At 41.9% G+C, this 19286-nt stretch overlaps 2 protein-coding genes across 4 annotated transcripts in view; one reads left to right on the top strand and one right to left on the bottom strand.

The window, feature by feature from the left end:
* NGEF (neuronal guanine nucleotide exchange factor) overlaps positions 1 to 3314 on the top strand; it is a 151952-nt gene extending 148638 nt beyond the window's left edge. For both annotated transcript variants that reach the window (XM_088479259.1, XM_088479260.1), the window contains one exon: positions 2317 to 3314. In XM_088479259.1, the coding sequence (XP_088335385.1) occupies positions 2317 to 2501 (185 nt within the window). In that variant the 3' untranslated portion in view covers positions 2502 to 3314. The remainder of the gene's footprint in view (positions 1 to 2316) is intronic.
* The window catches only part of SNORC (secondary ossification center associated regulator of chondrocyte maturation), a 50910-nt gene continuing 32710 nt past the window's right edge, over positions 1087 to 19286 (bottom strand). The window contains exons 1-3 of one of the 2 annotated variants that reach the window (XM_088479262.1): positions 10752 to 10789; positions 6319 to 6492; positions 1087 to 3491 (exon numbers count right to left, since the gene is read on the bottom strand). In XM_088479262.1, coding sequence (XP_088335388.1) covers positions 3382 to 3491; positions 6319 to 6492; positions 10752 to 10773 — 306 coding nt within the window. In that variant the 5' untranslated portion in view covers positions 10774 to 10789 and the 3' untranslated portion in view covers positions 1087 to 3381. Of the gene's footprint in view, positions 3492 to 6318; positions 6493 to 10751; positions 10790 to 19286 lie in introns of those variants that run through there. The other variant, XM_088479261.1, reaches the window with a different exon arrangement.

Raw genomic sequence — 19286 nt, 5'->3', positions numbered from 1 at the left:
CGCTGATAGGAACACTTATAAAATGTATTTAAAAATGAGCTAGAGATATTGTCTGTGACTCTGCAATGCTATTTGGGTAATGCCCCTGGATCCCATGAATGTGAATCATCTATGAGAATTACATTTGTGACACAATGATATCGTTTGGCTCTAATTATAAATAAACTGTTGTTTCAACTGTCAGTCAAGGTGCGTACACACGGTGCGATATCTACGAAGATATGAATAACTATATCTTTCAACGATATATCGTTAATTTTTATGCAGTGAACGGCCAACAATGCGCGTTCCTGCATGAACGATAACGATATCTGATCGTCCGTACATGCAGGCCAATCTGAACGATATTGTCAACTTTGCCTGTTCAGAGATGTGGCAGGATGACTTCACTGAAAGATATCGTTCAAGTTGCTGGTGGTACAGATCGTTCCGTGTGTTCCCAGTATTACCTGCTGTTTGGAAATTCCTGGTTTATATAGCTCACATGAGAACGGTATTTGTCCTACTGAGTATCAGTGTCACAGACACGACTCTCATAGATGACTCACACTCATGGGAACCAGGGGTATTACCCCGCATAGAATTACAGTGTCATACACATTATTTACCTATAGTGGAATTTTTAAAAACATTTTATACATTTTACTATCAACACTGGAGAGTACTTTTACTATTACCGAGTAATCCCAGGGTCTTTATGGCAGACGCTTTTTCCGTACACACAGATGTGAATGCTCCTTGTGGCGCCGATCCCATTTCTATTGCTAATAATCTATTGTATGACAGGTGCATTTTAAAGTTTAGGCAAATGGAGACTTATTTAGGGATTGCAAAGCTGAATGTAATTTCCCTTATTTTATTTATTTATGGTCAGTTGTCAACTTGCTGCCAAAAGTTGTTTCAAATCATTTACAGTACTTAGTGTACCTGCTTGAAATTAAGGGGTCTATTTACTAAGCAGTGCTAGGAGACAGAGTGAAATGAGATAAGGTGTCAGCCAATCAGCTCCCAACTGCCATCTCACAGGCTGTGTTTGAAAAATGACAGTTGGGAGCTGATTGGCTGGCACCTTATCACTTTTCACTCTGTCTCCTAACACTGCTTAGTAAATAGACCCCTATGTAATGCATGTAAACAATACTGTGATAGAATAGTAGTCACAGAAGGAATTTCCCTTCCCATTCTTCCACATGTGACCTGACGCTGTTAGCCAATGTGCAGCAGCTTACTTTGGTAGTGGTCACAGCGGGCTCTTCCCTCTCCCTCCCCTGTTCTCATTACAGCTCACAGGTTATCAGACTTCTGTTCCTTGTTATCGCAATAATGTTGACAATCTAACTTATAGTATTGATTTTCAAGACAAACTGAAGCTTACATGTTTTCTATCTATATGGCAGCAGAAATGAATAAGAAGTTGCAGCTCATAATTTTATTAATTGGGGAAAGGAAATTTTTTAAAATTGAGTTTTCCTTCAAGCGTCCTTTTACTAATCTACCTGCTCTCATCACAATTAAAGCAGAAGATTTATCGCTACTATTTATCAGTGTGATTATATATTCATTGATGTCTTTACAATTGTTCTATGATTTAGGGCCGTATTCAATTAGGTGCGAAAAGTCAGGTTCTGGGACAGCCCCCCAAAGATAAACTGTGTAAAAAAAAAATACTTTAGAACATCCCAAAAATGTACTTTAATTTTGGGGGCGAAAAAGATCAAAGTAGGGGGACAAACTTAAAAACCAGCGAAAGAGACTTCTGGGGGGCCCCCCAAGTATGGGGCAGGTGTTTTCTTTACGTGGAATTTTTACGTGATTTAAAACTTCACTTTAGCAACTTAAAAATATGCTAGCATGCATGGTCAAGTACCCCAAATTTGCTGGGAGTAGTTATTTTCTCCAAAGAAACCTGCTTAATGCTATTCTTCACCACTTGCGCAAAGATGCTAATTAGGAGCAATTGACAGCACTAAAGTACCCCAAATACCTTCAGCAGGGCTAATCGGGGGCATGTACATTGATCCCCAATGTTAGTGCATCTTTTGGGGAGCGTCAGGCTGATTTCCCCATATTTAACAGGACTTTCCGCCTGTTTAAGTTTCGCAGGGTTGCATTTTCGCATCCTTTGGAATTGAATACGGCGAATTGCGGGGACGCGCGCAAAAAGTTCCTGCACCTAAAACGGGTGAAAAGTCTGGCAGGCAGAAAAGTATCGCGGGTGCGAAACTAATTGAATACGGCCCTCATTTGTAAAATCACCATTGTACTTTTTTAGGACAGTTTGGATTTTTAATTCAACTTTTTTGGGGGGGATTACAGGTTGGGTGTTTGGAGAACGTTTACACGACCAAGAGAGGGGCTGGTTCCCCAGCACGGTGTCGGAGGAAATACTGAACAAAGACATCAGGACGCAGAACCTGAAGGAGTGCCTTCGGGTGCACAAATCTGATGATGGCAGTCAGAACAAAGACCGGCGGAAGATGGGCAGCAGGACGCGGCAATGACCGCCTGGATACTGGATGGGGCAGCATGCTCAGGGTTGGGGAGAGGAGCAGTGTGTCTGTGACGCGATGCAAATATTCTATATAAATATATGTATATTATCTACAAACGTGTGTTACTAATGTACAGGGCACCCAAAGATTACTGCAGCAGGACAGAATAATTGTTACTGTTTTAGAAAGATGCTGGTTACAGAACATCTACCACATTACACACACAAAATAAACACACGAAACATATATACACAGATAGATTATATATGGGGTTTATACATAGCTTAGTAACCTAGTAAGGCAGATGGACTCAAGCTGTGGTAACCCAGTTGGGACTGAACTACAGCTCCCATCCTGCTGTGCTGGCACACTGGGAGCTGGAGAACCAACTATTGCTTAAACCTGTCTCATGTTCTACAACTGATTGTCTGAAAGACCACTCAAGCAACCATCATATGTCCTTATGTTGGAGTGTTTGTTATGTTTTTCTTTTATAATTATTATTTATTGGTTAAAACTTTAGTATCAGCAGGGTCGTTCCCAAAATTGCATTATCATGTCTTTATATGTCATCTTATAATTACGCATACAGAATGGCACGACAATCCCTTCATCATGTTTTGTTATGTGTCAGATCATGCAATGTGATTTTATTTAGATCGGTGTTCTATTTCTGGTGGTGGGATGGTGCGTTTGATCCCATATTGTGGCTCATGTTTGAAATGTTTGGGTTCTGTGAACCTAAGTTCCCACAAAGTTTGCTTTAAATACAGTATAAAGCCATTTGTTGGAGAACAGGGGGTTTATCTGTAGTGTACTCATTTTCTTTTTAATCTCACAGTTGCATATTGACCATGAAGGGTAGAACACAATGTGATTCTTTATTGGTTTAAGAAGCAGAAAACTTTCTGAGTGTGATGACAATCAGAGCGATGAGGACGGAGGTGCCGAGCAGAGCAGCCAGGACAATAGCAGCGACAGCTCCAGGACCCAGGGACCCTGCAACGGGGAAGACAAAAAAATAATACATGTACTGAGTCCATACTGAGATTGTGTTTTGGGAAATAATTCTGATGAATAGAACACGATGAGCACTACATAGGCAGGGCATCTATCACACAAGAGGCAATCCAGAATATGGGGACACGCAGTATGTTTAGAGTATGGGCTGGGGCCTAGAGGCCACTGATCAGTTTCTATACGGGCACCAGTAAAGGGCAGCTGCACCAGAGTTACAGACTATAGAAAGGCTTCAGTGAAATGACACATTATGTATTTGAATCTCTGACGAGGGATTTCAAGGGGCAATGCAGGAACAGTGGAATAAATGAAAAATACATAATTACTTGCGACAGAGCTTTGGGCCAGAGATATTAGAAAGCCAAGAGCAAGCCAAAACGGTTCTCCACGGAAGTGTTGGTTGTTATAAGCATTATGGAAACTGCGTATAAGAAATATAAACACACTCCAAGGAGATAAAAAAAACATAAAACTCATCTACAAGGTACCAAACACACAATAAAACATGATAAAGTGCAAACAATAACATGTTCTTCATATACATATAGTGAGTGATTGAAAGAAAAAACTAGGGGACAGTGGTAATCGTAAAATATAAAGGGACTAAATATGTTGAAAGAAAAAACAGAATTGTTTAGGGACTAAGCAAGCTATTCTTTCATAAAACTGCAGTTTATGCATAATTTTATGACTTGTTGCTCTGGCAGATTGCAGTCCCCATTATTATCAATGGGGACTACAATCTGACTTCTATGTACCAAGCTTTTCTGAGTTTGGCCCCCGATAATTTACACGAACTTCAGATGGTGTTAACTGCTTTAAGCGTATGGAGGGTTCCAACAGGAGAGAGATGTTCCGATCTCTCTTCCGCAGTAGTAGATCCTGACATATTGAGCATGCACAGTGTCAGCTTCCCCAGGAGGACTCTTTAACAAACGTGAATGACTTCCAGGGATATATCTCTCAAGGAGAACGTTTATCACAACTGCTGTGCCTGCGAGTCTCCCTTGGTACATAGCAAGATATTTTATTAAAACTGAAAATATCCGCCACAATGCGGATACATAGGCCCCTAAATAACATATCTTGCTGTGTATTTTCTGTTGAGAAGGGGCCACAACCACTAGAGAAGGAAGGTTATGCCATACTGTATTGTGAACACACATCTTTATACTATAGAGGTGTACACAAAGAAGAAATACAGGTGCACAACTCCAAATTAACTGAAATATAAATAAATACATTTTGAAGTAAATACAATAGAGGTGTTTGGCATAATCTTGGCCAAGGTTATGGGCCTGCCCACCATATCCGGGTAACCTCTTGACAGGCAGCTCCCCAACATACTAGGGCTCAAATCCAGAGTGCAGGACACCCCAAAACTAGCCCAGCTCAACCACTATAGAGGTGTTACTTGTCTTTTCTAAATCAAAAGCAAAAAAAAAAACACAGTGGGTCCCGAATGTTTTTTTTCCCGAGACAGAAATAGATTAAAAGAACGTTGCTTGCAGTAACATTATCCAAACTGTATAACCAAATCACTGATGGCAGGTGTAATTCCATAAAGAGGCAGCAGGAAGGGCTATAATTACTATAGACCTGTGATACTCGCATCAGTAATAGGTAAATGGAATCCGTTAAAAACATGTTGACAATTTGCAGATAGGAAATTTGGAAAAATTGTTGACTGTAAAATAAATTACTGGATGAAATGCAACATGGATGCCGGGAGATCATGTCAAACAAATCTAATGGATTTATTTTACTTGGTGATTAAAGTGATCAGAGTGGGTCTAGCTTATTTAGGGAAGGAGCAAACACTGGGAAAGCCCGAGGCAGCACCCTCACCCTATCTGAAGCACTCTGCACAGCATTGGGTTTAATCAAGGTAGATGGTACATCCCAACACAGTAACTGCGCGGATAAGGAAAATCTGTGGATTTTACGCAAACAGAATGGAATGGGTAAAAGCCAGGAGACAATGGGCCTGATTCAGAGCCACTCGTAAGTGGCAGCTCGTTCGCTCCGAGCGATGTTTGCCCAACTGCGCATGCGTACGGATCGTTATACGCATGCGCGAACCAGTCAGTGCGGCCGAAATTCATGTGCTCGCAAAATAGCAAATGCCTGCTAATTTGAGTGACAGGATGAGGCGTATGTGGGTGGTAACAGGGGAAGGTGCTTGAAAACGGGGAGTGGAGATCCGATCGCAGGCGTGCTTAAAGGTCAAAACGGGCGTTTTATGGGTGTGCATATTTAAAACAGCAGCGTCATTGACCACGTCACTGGGTTATTTTATAGCCAGAACTGCTCGCAAAATTGTGGTAGCAAAAACCAACCACAAGAATAGCGAGCAGCTCATACCCTGTTCGATGTACTCGATTAATCTAATAAATAGCGGACATGACGTAGAATGCGAGCGGACAGGGGGCGTAGTTTCCCAAAAAACGACCGCAAGTTTTGTTCGCTCGTTCAGACCTAGAGGCGTGAACAGACCGCAAATAGCGAACGGTTCATTTGAATAGCCACCACTATTTTCTGGACGAGCGAGCGCAAATAGCGACCGGCTCTGAATCAGGCCCAATGTGTTGTAGTTAATGGGTGAGCTCAGGCATGTTAACCTGGGTTGTTGCTGACATTTGGTGAACATTTCATTACAATAGCCCCATTACAAATACATTTACTGAGAAAAATGTTGATGTGTTCAATACTTATTTTACCCGCTGTATAATTCACTTGACCTTGGATAGAGCACAGATAAGCAACAGCTATGTGTATTGGATACCTATGTGAAGATCCTACATACCATCACTGTTACCCACAGGGTCCTCATATGTGGGGAACGGCTCAGAAGCATCAGGGGGAGGTCCTGTGACATCAGAGATGGGCACAGATGGTGTGGTTTCAATGGGTTCCACTCCTGAAGGAAGCTCTGGAGGTTCCTGCCAACTAGTGGGTGCTGCTGCCTGGGGGTAACCCGCTAAACAGAAATGAGACAGAATGGAATAAATGTATTATATAAATGTATCTTGTCACCACGGTGAACCCAGGACCTTGATGAAAGAAGATTATTGCACTATACTTCTCCAACTTCATATGCCTCTGATGGATAGATTTACACATACCTTCCTGCAACTTTTACTGAATACATTGCTGTATCTTTCTGGCATCTGTCTGCTTTCATCACAGCTCTAATATCTACCAGGCAGGGTTGTTGAACAAATAAGTTAGATTTTTGCAATCACCATTCAATAGTTGTATCCACAGGAACAGTATTGTATCTGAGTACAATGAATATCAAAAAAAACAACTGATAGTAATAAATATTTTGAAGACCAACACAGGGGACATCTGGCAAGATAAAATCATGCACTTTGTAAAGTTGCAGGAGGGCATATCTAAAATAGCTGAATAAATGTGAGAGAGGACTAATTTGGGGGTGATTTATCAAAGCTTGGAGAGAGATAAAGTACCAACCGATCAGTTCCTAACTGTCATTTTTCAAACGCAGTCTGTAAAGTGATAGTTCTAAGCATATTGATTGATACTTTATCTTTCTCCAAGCGTTGATAAATTTCCCCCATAGAGAGAGAAAGGCAATGAAACGCTACAATTAAACCATGAATGTTGCTAAACTCACACTAAAATTGCGCTCTGCACAATTGCCAATAAGACTGTGTCACCCAGCCCGTGATGTATAATAGTGATGTTCTGAAACACTGGGTCCCAATACAGTTCTGTGTGAGTCATGTCCACAAACAAAGACAGGTAACTGAATATCTGCTGAGATAAAACTCAACAACAGTCTAGTACAATGGCTACAACATTATGACACCGCCTTGGTCAACCAAAGCACACATTCTGGCCAGGCAAAATTTCTGTCTGGCCTGATTTTAATAGTTTATATGTTATTATTTTTATATATAACATTGTACAGCATATTAAATAAGAGAAGTCACTGCAGGTGTGTACTGTATGTGGATAGTTCCAGGATAACTGAAAACCTTGGATTTTCCCTACAGATTAACAACAATTAGGAAGTGTTCAATTTCCCTTTGACAATGCAGGAAAAGTATGATGGTGATTCTTCACCACTCCACTACAAAGAGCAAATGCTGCATCAGACAAAAAGCACAAATGGCAAAGCACTACACGCACAGGTACAAAATCTCTAAGGCAGAGGTTCCCAATCGCGGTCCTCAAGGCTCCCCAACAGTTCAGGTTTTAGAGATATCCATGGTTGAGCACAGGTGACTTAATTAGTACCTCAGTCAATTTGATTTAACCACCTGTGCTCAACCATGGATATCTCTAAAACCTGAACTGTTGGGGAGCCTTGTGGACCGTGTTTGGGAACCTATACCTTATAGAGATTTTGTACATGCTATAAGGCAGGGGTAGCCAACCTCGGTCCTCGAGAGCTACTAACAGTTCACGTTTTCCAGACCATCTAGCTGGTGCACAGATGTAGTCATTACTCACTGACACATTTGAAAAGATCCACAGGTGGAGCTAATTATTTTACTTGTGATTATGTGCGGAAACCTGGAACATGCACTGTTGGTAGCTCTCGAGGACCGCGGTTGGCTACCCCTGCTATAAGGTGTAAGCACTTTACACAGCAAAAAGAAAAGAAAAAATAATTTTTGTAGGTGGATGCTATTCTTACATTTTATGAAAATAAACACAAGTATATAATAGCACATCATATTTTTTTCATAGCAGATATAAGTCTTCCTCTAGTATAGTCAGGGTTGGATTAAGGTTTGTGGAGGCCCAAGGGCAATTAACTTGTGGGGGGTTGGGTAGAGGATACCAGCACTCAGGATCCCGGCAGTCAGAAACCCAATGCCGGCATCCCAGCAGGGTTAGGATACCTAACCTCCCCCCAGTGCCTGACCCTCCCCCGGTAGTGCCTAACCCTCTTCTTAGTGCTTAACCCCAGTACTTACCGTTGAGATGCCGGCACCGAGATTCTGACATGTATCGAGATTCCGGCACCGACATTCTAAGCATCGGCATCCCCTACATCCCCTTGTGGGGGCCTCTACCAATAAAATTGTATATACTGGCGATGTCAGAGGTTCCCAAACTCTGCCTTTAGAGTCCAGGTTTTAAGGATATCCATGCTTGAGACCAGATGGTTAAATCAAATTGACTGAGGTACTAATTAAGTCATATGTGCTCATGCATGGATATCCTTAAAATTTGGACTGTAATGGCGGAGTTTGGGAACCACTGGTATACTGCGTAAATACTCCCAGTAGCACAAATGTGTTGAAATGTGTTCCTCCAGTTCACATTATGCCACCCAGAACACTCAGTTCACATTATGCCACAGTGCCCCGCACGTTAGTGATGCAGCTATGTGGGTGGCGGGCACCTGGGCGACAGACTCCGGCTGCCCTGTTGTTAATTGGGCCCTGAATATATTCTATAAACTGCATTACAGCAAAAAGTCTGCATCTGACAGTTCTACGGTATGTAGTACTGCAGCATTGTTACCTACAGGTTGGTGTAGTATTATTGGATTTTAAAGTATTGAAAACTCCATGTACATTATGGAGTACGTATTACTCTCAGGGGCGTATTTATAATGGGTGCAGGGTGCACAAGGGCCCCTGGATCCAGGGGGGGGACGCACCTCACACCCTGCACCCATATGTTTTTTTTATACTTACCTCTGAAGCCCCAGGGAGTAGCGCTACAGAAAACGCCTGGGAAAAGCCGCCGTGGCCATTTTCCCGGAGCTTTGCGCATGCGCAGTAGGACATCAGCGGGAAAAAGGCTGCGGCGCCATTTTCCCGGTGACCTGCACGTAAGCAGTAGACTCCAGGCACAGACTAGTGGGGCCCCGGACGGGGAGTGAAAACGGGCCCCTCCTCTCTTAATACACCCCTGATTACCCTATGTGCAATTTCTTTACTCCTTAATTATATGATCGGAGTTGCAAGGACCTGTTCTGATGGTGACTATTCCCAGACACATGTGAAAGACGACTCTGGGAGGATCTGACAGCTTCCGGGACCAGCTAGAGGCTGCAGGAGAGGGATTGGAAGATCTCTTAATTGCAAGTGAAGTCTCCATAGATTTAAAGCAGTTTACATAATCTGAAAATGGTGTAACTGGGCCAAACTCAGAAAAGCTTTGCTTTTTAGAGTTTGGTACACGGGTCATTTCATAAGGCCCCCATACATCAGAGACTGATTGCAGCAATCGTGCAATTTGCAATCGATTGTGTATAAAAATCTTTCCCTTTTTCAATCGATTGCAGATTGCAGAATTGCCACAATCGATTGAAAAAGGGAAACATTTTTATACACAATCGATTGCAAATTGCACGATTGCTGCAATCAATCTCTGATGTATGGGGGCCTATAGTCCCCATTGCAGCACTAATTAGCCTGCTGCAGATTTCTGTGAAATCTCCTGCATTGTGCTATTAGTGCATAGCAACAATTCATAATATTATGCAGAAACTGCAGGTTCTACCTAATTTATGAAGAAGAAAAAAAAACACTTGATAAATAGGCCCCTAATCTATCATAAATCTGTATTGTTGGTCCCTATGTCTGATATCAGGCAGCACATGCGATACTGGGACAATTTTGACAGAGAGAGAGAGTGTGAGTGAGTGAGTGAGAGGTCAGAGGGTATGCAGTCGGGATGCCGATGGTCTGAATCCCGACCGTCTGCATCCCAACTGTCTAATCCCGGCACGGGTCTAATGAAGGTAAGCTGGGCGCAGACAGCGGCGGGGGAAAAGGGTCAGGTCAGGGACTCCAGGGGGATAACGACGACTTAGGGTTAGGCAGTTCCCCGGGATGGTTAGGGTTAGGCAGCGGGGAAGTGTGGGTTAGGTTTAGGCACTTTGAGGGGGGTTAGGCACTTGGGGGGGGGGGGGGTTAGGGTTAGGCACCCCTAACGGAGGGTTGGGGGGGTTAGGTTAGTTTATACTTACCTTTAGAGCAGTCGGGATCTTCACCTCTGCCAGGCTTCCGCTGTCAAGATTCGAACTGTCGGCAGTGAATCATACCGATCCCGGTCAGAGTTAGGCATAGAAAAGTAGTTTGAGTCAGTGTTATATCTACATTTAAAGTGTTCTTAATAAATCAGTTTAATTAGAAAATTCAAGTCACATTATTAGCTTTTAGATAAAGAATTTTAGCTAGTAGGTTTAAAACTGTCAACGTTTGAAGATTACAGATTGAAATGGTTTATAAATCAGGTGTACTCTACCCTCCAACATGACCCATTCCATTAGGTACAAAACGCACTGCTCTTGGACTTCCTACCTAATATGATTGCAATCACCGGTGTTGAACTAGGTAATTGATGAGAAGGGTGTTTCAGGACAGGTGTCTGCAATCATACATTAAGAGGGTAGTCCAGGAGCAGAGTATTTTGTACCTAGTGGAGAGGTCTGGTTTACATAGGACTGAAACACAGTAATGTTTGCTATTCTACAGGTTCTCAAACTCGTTCCTCAGGACCTCAAACAGTGCATGTTTTCCAGGTCTCCTCACAGAATCACAGGTGAAATAATTAGCTCCATCTGTGGTTCTTTTACAATGTGTCAGTGAGTAATAAATACACCTGTGCATCCGCCAGGAGACCTGGAAAATGTGACCTGGGTGGGGTCCTGAGGACTGAGTTTGAGAACCACTGCACTATTCTAATAACAACTGTGAAAATACTATTAAAAAAAGGCTCAAAACAAGCAACATATTATTTCAAAGTGTGACCAATCGAACCCAGATTGATTCAGGCCAGAAATTTTGATTGTACCTTTCAGATATTTTAGGTATTTAAGGCCCTTGAACTGAATTTATATGATTGAAGGCAACCATTTAGCATCTGTATTCATGAATAAACACAAATTTCTGTACTGAAATGGACATGCAAGAAAAGCAACTGTTCATCACATGCTAAAGCAAAAAAATGTTTATCTTTAGTATTTCTATGAGTTATAGTGTCTGTTTTAATGATTTTTTATTTCATTTCCATTGCTATAATTCCTGGCAGTATTCATTCCCTGCCACCAGGGGTCGCCTGGCCTTTTGTGTGTGTGAGCTGCAGTTCTGGAAGCTTCCAGAGGTGCTGATCTTCTGAGTGTGTCCTGCAGCCAGGTGTCAGATAATTGTATACTCATCACCAGCATGGATTACACCTGACACCTGGCTAATTAAGTCTACCTGATCCAGCATTTATTGCTGGGTCATCAATGTCCACTCTCTAGATTCCCGTTTAGTTCTGCACTTTTGTGTGACTTGTGCCCATCAGTTCCAAGAAAGAACTTCTGAATACACCACTCTAAACTCTGATTCAGTCTGCAGTGACCTTGATTTGTTTTTGTGCATATTCTGGACTCTCAGTGTTTCCATCATGTCTGTATGTCAGTTTTTATCATGTATCTCACAGTTGTTTCTGTGGATTACTCCTGTTCCTGTTCCTCCGTGTATGGACTACCTGATCATCTCACTAACCCATAACCTGTCTGCATTTCCAAAGTGTATCTGCATTTCTGAGTACATTACCAAATTGTACTACAAAACTTCTGTGTAATCCTGCACCGCCTGTTTGCGTTCAGAGCTGGTGTATGTCCTTCCCAGCACCTACTTGCACTGCCCTCCCTCTGTTCTATCCCTCAATAAATATCATCTTGTATACATTACCAAGCATCCATGACTTTATGTTCAACCACACCCAGGGAGGTTCATGAACAGACCCTCGCCTTACCCAATACAAAATTCTCTGCACCCAAACATTCAACTCAAAATGTTGTTAGTTACCTATGATGAACTGATGAGAGAGGTGTTAGACATCATTTACACCTCTACATGCCTGTCCCACATCATTTACACCTCTACGTATCTGTCCCACATTATTTACACTTTTACGTACGTGTCTCACATCATTTACACCTCTACGTATCTGTCTCACATAATTTACACCTCCACATACCTGTCCCACATCATTTACACAGCCACATATCTGTCTCACATCATCTACACCTCCACATATCTGTCACACATCATTTACACCTCCATACCTGTCCTATATCCTTTACACCTTCCACATATCTGTCCCACATCATTTACACCTCCACGTACCTGTCCTACATCATTTACACCTCCATGTACCTGTCCTACATCATTTACACCTCCACATACCTGTCCCACATCATTTACACCTCCACGTACCTGTCCTACATCATTTACACCTCCACGTACATGTCCCACATCATTTACACCTCCACATACATGTCCCACATCATTTACACCTCCACGTACATGTCCCACATCATTTACACCTCCACGTACCTGTCCCACATCATTTACACCTCCACGTACCTGTCCCACATCATTTACACCTCCACGTACTCGTCCTACATCATTTACACCTCCACGTACCCGTCCTACATCATTTACACCTCCACGTACCTATCCCACATCATTTACACCTCCACGTACCTGTACTACATCATTTACACCTCCACATACCTGTACTACATCATTTACACCTCCACAAACCACATAATTTACACCTCTACTTATCTGTCCCACATCACTTACACCTCCATATACCTGTCCTACATCATTTAACCCATTATTGAGCTTTTTCGAGGAAGTCACCTGAAAACTGATGTCTTCATTGACCAAATTATGCCATTTAAACCCCTTCAAGTGCATGATTATTCATTGGGAGGGGTATACAAGAGGTCCTGACAGGTTTACCTTACAGTAAAGATTTTCCTACCTTTTCACCTGCTCAGGGCATGTGCACAACAACAAATGTGAATTTCCTCTGAAAAATGAATGCGAGTTTGAAATTCAATTGTAAATGGAATGTGCAGTTCGAGTTCACTGTGAGAACATCTTGCAGGACCAAACTCGAACCTAATTGGATTGACCCCAAAGATGGGTCCAAGTTACTGTTACTACTGAGCATGTGCGATACATGTGACAGCCTTTGGTAGCCTGTGATTGGATCGCAGAACTATGGATGCAATGTTACATCACTTTATCCATCATCCTCCCTCTCTGTGACCAAACAACGTTTTGTCCAGAGCGGCATGAATGGGAGATGGCTGCTAGGTGAGAATACTATGCCATAAACAAGATTCCCGCAAACACGTCTTGTGACACACAACCAATGCAACTATCAGAAACTTATAAAAACTAAATATGGCAAATCCCTTTTAGTTTTAAGCAAAACACAGTTCAAATAACACTCCACATGTTAGGTAATTTCCTATAACATTACTAAATTATTGTGATACATCCAGCCAGGTCTTACATTTCTAACTTTCTAAACTATGTTTCAGGATGTAAGTAATACATAGGCTGATTGTGGTTAAGTATTGCCACCTGCAGGCTACATATAGTACTGCAGCTAATTTTTGTTTTTCAGGTACACTCAGCCAACATCCATTTTGTAGTTTTCTTCAGTTTTAAATTATTGTTTGTTTATATAGCAGCAGTCATATTACACAGTGCTGTACTGTGAATATATAGTCACTCACCACAACAGATCACCATCCCAGAGGAGATAATATTCTAAATATATTCTTTATTCTAAATAATTTGTAACAAGCCAGTTAACCTACCAGTATGTTTTTAGACTGTGGAAAGAAACCCTTGAAAATACAGAGAGGCCATACAAACTCCACACAGATTGGGATTTGGTCTGAATCTAACCCATGACCCCAGCACTGAGGCAGCAATGTTAGCTGCTAAACCACTGTACTGCAAATATTTTAAAATCACATGAAACTAGTTAAATACTCCCAGTTGAGAAAACTGGTACTGTCATTTCAATGCATATAAGAGAACTCCAGCAAATGTTTAACTATCTCACAGATATACTCTGTAGCCAGGGGTGTAAGTTCATGCCAGGTGCTCAGAGGCAAAGTAGACGGCAGTGCCCCCCCCCTTCTGTCTCTCCAGCTCTAGTCAGCCCCCTTCTGTCTCTCCAGCCTCAAAGTGTCACCATAGCTAGCCTCACAGTTTCTCTCCAGCTCCAGCCCAGACACTTACCTTCTTATGGCTCCACCTGCCCCTCTTTGGGCTGTGGCTCCACTGCTTTTGAACAATTAAGTTGTTTTTGTTGTTGTTTATTGCAGCTCGCAATAAACAAAAAAAAACTTTATTGCACAAGCCGCCGCTGGCAGTGCCTGAAAACGAGAGAGAGAGGCTCCCCAGACCCCACAGATAGATCCATCTATAACTGCCACCTGCCTGCGCCTCTGCAGTAATCAGCAGGGCGCAAGCAGCAATTATATATTTATCTGTGTGCCCCTTGTATCCCCCCCGTCACTGGTCCTACTCCCTGGTGCTTCCATAACAGCTGGTGCCCAGAGGCCAATGACTTCACTGCCTCCAGGAAGTCTGCAATTGTCTCAATTGTTGTGAGTAAAAAGTTGGACGTTTGCAAAACTGTGTGAGAAAAACTACAGCTATTTTTACAGCTCTGCAATTCCGTCCATCTCTGAATCATGCCCACAGAAAACAGCGCACGCTAGTGGTCTGAAACATACTAGAGTACTTTTTAAGAGAGTCAATGTCCCCTTGTTTTGTCTCATTCCTCCTCTTTTCCTTGTCACAGATGCTGCTCCAGTTCTTTATCGCTCACAAATATTGCAAAAAAAAAAGGGAAAATAAATAACATAGTATAATATTGTCCCACACCAGGTGTGATCACTCTCAAACAGAAAAGTAAAGTCAGTCCGGTGAACCCCAACCTATAGGTAAAGAAACCACGAAGAACCACATAGGAGGAGGACAACGTACACAATGGGATATACCCTCAATTACATGGACTCTTACGATAAGAAGACTTGCGCTCTTGTATGTAGCGGCTGCTTTTTCAGGGCTCTCAGGAACTTGTGAGGACGCTCATAATAAACAAATATGATAAAATGAACTAAATGCATCTAGCTTAATTCCGTTTAAAAGTTGTAAAAATACAATTTTCTTAATGACCACAACGAATATTAAAAAATATATATAAAAAATATATATATATATAACATCCAAATTTCACTGAAACTGTAAGATTGGCCTCTTACCAGGCATAGAGAGATTGTGTTGTAGCAATTAAGTGGAAGTAACCCAGAAATACCCTCAATAGCCAGCAATTATGATAAATCGTGATTCTCTCAGCCTGGTATGCAGACCTCCTGTTCAACCAAGCGTCACCTACGCGTTTCGGCTCTATGAGCCTTTGATAAGGAGTCAAGGTGACGTTTCTGTGAAATTTGGAAGTTCTCTATTTTTATATTTTATTTCTTTTAAATTTTTTTTAAAAGCTGGTTCTCATGTCATGAATGTAACCGATATTATATATAATATGCATATATTAATGAAAAATAAGTCAAACCTTTTAACCAGGGCCGAACTGGCCTTCTGGCAAATGCCAGAAGGGCTAATGGCCCGATGAGATGGTCTGGTCATGTAAATGTCTGGCTGAGCAGCTAGGATGTGCCGCCAGGTCACGTCCCATAGTGTGACGCCTCCATTGAAGCATAGTCATACCTCTTTTCTGTGCATCCAATGTTGGGGCCAGTTAGGGGCCCTAATCAATCACTGCTTCTGACTGTTCTTATACTGCCTCATGAAAGATCTATAGGCATATTTATCACAATCTGCATTTAAAATGTGACTTGGCTGTGAAAATATCTCCCCTAATCGCAATGCAGTAATGTAAATTACCAATTGGCATTTCTAGAGGTGCTGGTGTGAATGGTTAGCAGCAGTCATAGATGCCACTACCACTTTGCTTCCAATACCCGGTGAGCCAAATGCCCAACGGTTACATATGCGTCAGGTTAGGCCAGCGGGGAGGAATCCAAGAGAACCTTCTCTTAAAAAAAAATTGGTAGAGTAGCCCATATGCTGCTATTGACATCTGAAGATGGAGTTAGCTACACGAGCTTGGTAAATATCACATTTCAGCAGCCCCCATAGAAACCTATTGGGTCTGTTTTTCTGAACAGACCCCCTAGACCCACGGCAGATATCGAAGTAATGCACAACGGAATATGCTGGCACTATATACGCAATTGTTAATCAAAATAATATCTGCTGCAGTCCTTCCTTCTTATATCCCGGAGATGCTTAGTATTTACAGGTACTGTACCTCCCGAAGTCTTCTGTGTTCAGGGGATTTCCTGTAAAAACAGTTTGGTAAAGATGCTCCTGTATTTGGATTCACAGCAAATGCAGCAGCGATGGGAAATGCAATATAGGAAATGGTGGAACAATAGACAACTGTAAAAATAGCTAAAATGTGTTTCAGTACAATCATCATTTCCAAAATACTCAACGTCCTTTTTTTTATTCCATTGTAATCATGCAATACCGTAAGTGGTTTTAGGTCATTCATCCCCTACATGTTGGATTTCCCTGATTTGCTGATCAGAATCAAAATATGGTCATGATCAGCAAATCTGAGATTCTTTTACATGAAAAATGTCACAGATTCCCCGATGGATCGGTGATCATCATTGGCTGCCAATCAGCATTTCTGACTGGTGGATCAGCAGTTCTGGTCTGAATCGACTGCCTATTGTAGGGGGCCCTTACACCTCTCATCAGCTGTGCTATGCCCTAGAGCAGAGGTGTCCAAACTCTGTACTCAAAGCACCCTAACAGTCCAGGTTTTAAGGATATCCATGCCACAGGTGACTTAAATAGTGCCTCAGTCAAGTTTATTTAACCACCTGTGCTCAATCATGGATATCTCTAAAACCTGGACTGTTGGGGAGCCTTGAGGAACGTGTTTGGGAACCTCTGCCCTAGAGGTAAACCGCTGACCGTAGAACTGAAAAGATTTATTAACTGCAGCTTTCTTTCTACACAGTCCTAATAAGGTTAATCCAAATCTCTCACTCTTTGTTCAATGTCACAAAGACACACACTGAGCAGCAGAATTTGCAACACAATCTTACACTATTGGATTTTATTACTCCTCTTATAGGATATGTAGTGATTTTGCCTCTGAATTATTGGATTGTGTTTAAACACCTTATTGTGTGTATACTACAAGATATTGAGGAATTTATACCTCTGAAATGTTATTGGGTGCATATACATCTGATATTTTGTAGTATATGTGTGTGTGTATTCTTTCTTTTGTTAGTTTCACCACTTAGGGCTGCAAAGACAGTCTGGTTGTGGTTCTCCTGAGTCTGTGACTTCTCCTTACACTTGACGATCTCTTCTGCATAAGTATTATGTCTTGTAAGTGACATTTTATACTGACTTTAGTGATACTAACAAAAGTTACAGTTTAAAGAATTCAATAAGCATGCCCCCTCGGGTGAGTCGTTTTATTTTTCTCACATGCTAATATACTATATTAACTCATTGGGGAGTACCACAACCTCCTCAAATTCAATTCATAGGATATTTGAAACTCTAATATAATAATGGTACAAATATGAGCCTCTAGCTTGTGCGTGATTCTTTTCTTTCTTTTCCAATACCTAACATGTAGTCATTAGAATATTTAGGAGGTTCCATATAAATTTCATCATCTACATCTCCATTCAGGAAGGGTGCATCAAAATCTAACTGGTATAGCAATAAATCATTCATGGCAGATATGGCAATGACTAATCGAAATGTACTATGCCTTGTCACTGACTAGAAGACGTCGCTGTAGTCATTCCCGGATTTCTTCATATAACCTTTAGCATCAAGACGGGCTTTGAAACGACCAACAGGTTTCATCTACATTGAACCACTTGTTCTTGATTGTCTTGCAGTGACTCAGGCTGTTAACAAGAGTCCCCATATTATTGCCATGTAATGATGCCATTACTTTGTCTATTGCTGACTTCCATTTTTCCCAATCACTGCTTGATTTTACCTCTTGGATATTTTGGGGTTCACAGAAAGCAATGTGTGCAAACTCCTCATGAAATCTCTTGGAGGGCTTTGTATTTTCTTACAGAATTCCTGTTCTGTGATTGGGTATCCACACTGGTAGTCTCCAACTCAGATACTCTTCCAGCTGTAGGCATATCCAACAAAAGAAACTTGTGCTGTGATTCTAGTGCCAGCCTTATGTTAGGTGGCACTGTTTCACAGGACACTACCTCCCTGGACTTTATAATTTTTTTCATTTGTAATGTCCCATAGTGTGTATCCCTTACTGTCTTGACAAAACCCAAGCAAGATACACTCCACTGACTTGGAAACCAGCTTGCATCTCTTTTCTATTATGTGCATAAGTTTTCCATCCAAACTCTAGTCCTAATTCTGATGGGGCCAGTATTGCACAGCTGCAGGTAAACAGGCTGTGAAATACCGTCTAACTGCAATGTAAATGCAGCAGGTGGTGTCTGTAAGAAATAGACGCTTCCTGCATGCATCTACAATCAAGAGCAGCATCCACAGATGATGCTTCAGATCACCATTGCTGACGCAGACCCTAGGCTCAGCACGTCTACAAAATGGGGGTGACAAGCAACATTGTAGTGTGTTCCTGGTCCCCGTCCCCCAAATGCAGCAGCATGTCAATCATGCTGTGGCTAAGGGGGGACTGTGAGCAATCACGCCAAACCCATTTTGCATATGAGCAAAAGGGGTCCTGCACAGACCCAGAACGATTGGATTTGTACAGAAACCATCGGGTTTGCATACAAATCTGAATCAGGCCTACTCTATGATAATTGATATTTGGCTTATTTCCAGACTACGCTTCTAGTGGGGTTTTGCCTTTTACAGCAACTGTGGGTGCACAATTCTTTAAGTATAGTGCCGTAGA

This window comes from Taudactylus pleione, unplaced genomic scaffold (assembly GCF_031769625.1).
Source record: "Taudactylus pleione unplaced genomic scaffold, aTauple2 ptg000229l, whole genome shotgun sequence".
NCBI lineage: Eukaryota > Metazoa > Chordata > Amphibia > Anura > Myobatrachidae > Taudactylus > Taudactylus pleione.
The sequence above is the reverse complement of the archived record's forward strand: the minus strand, read 5'-3'. Positions and strand labels throughout refer to the sequence as shown.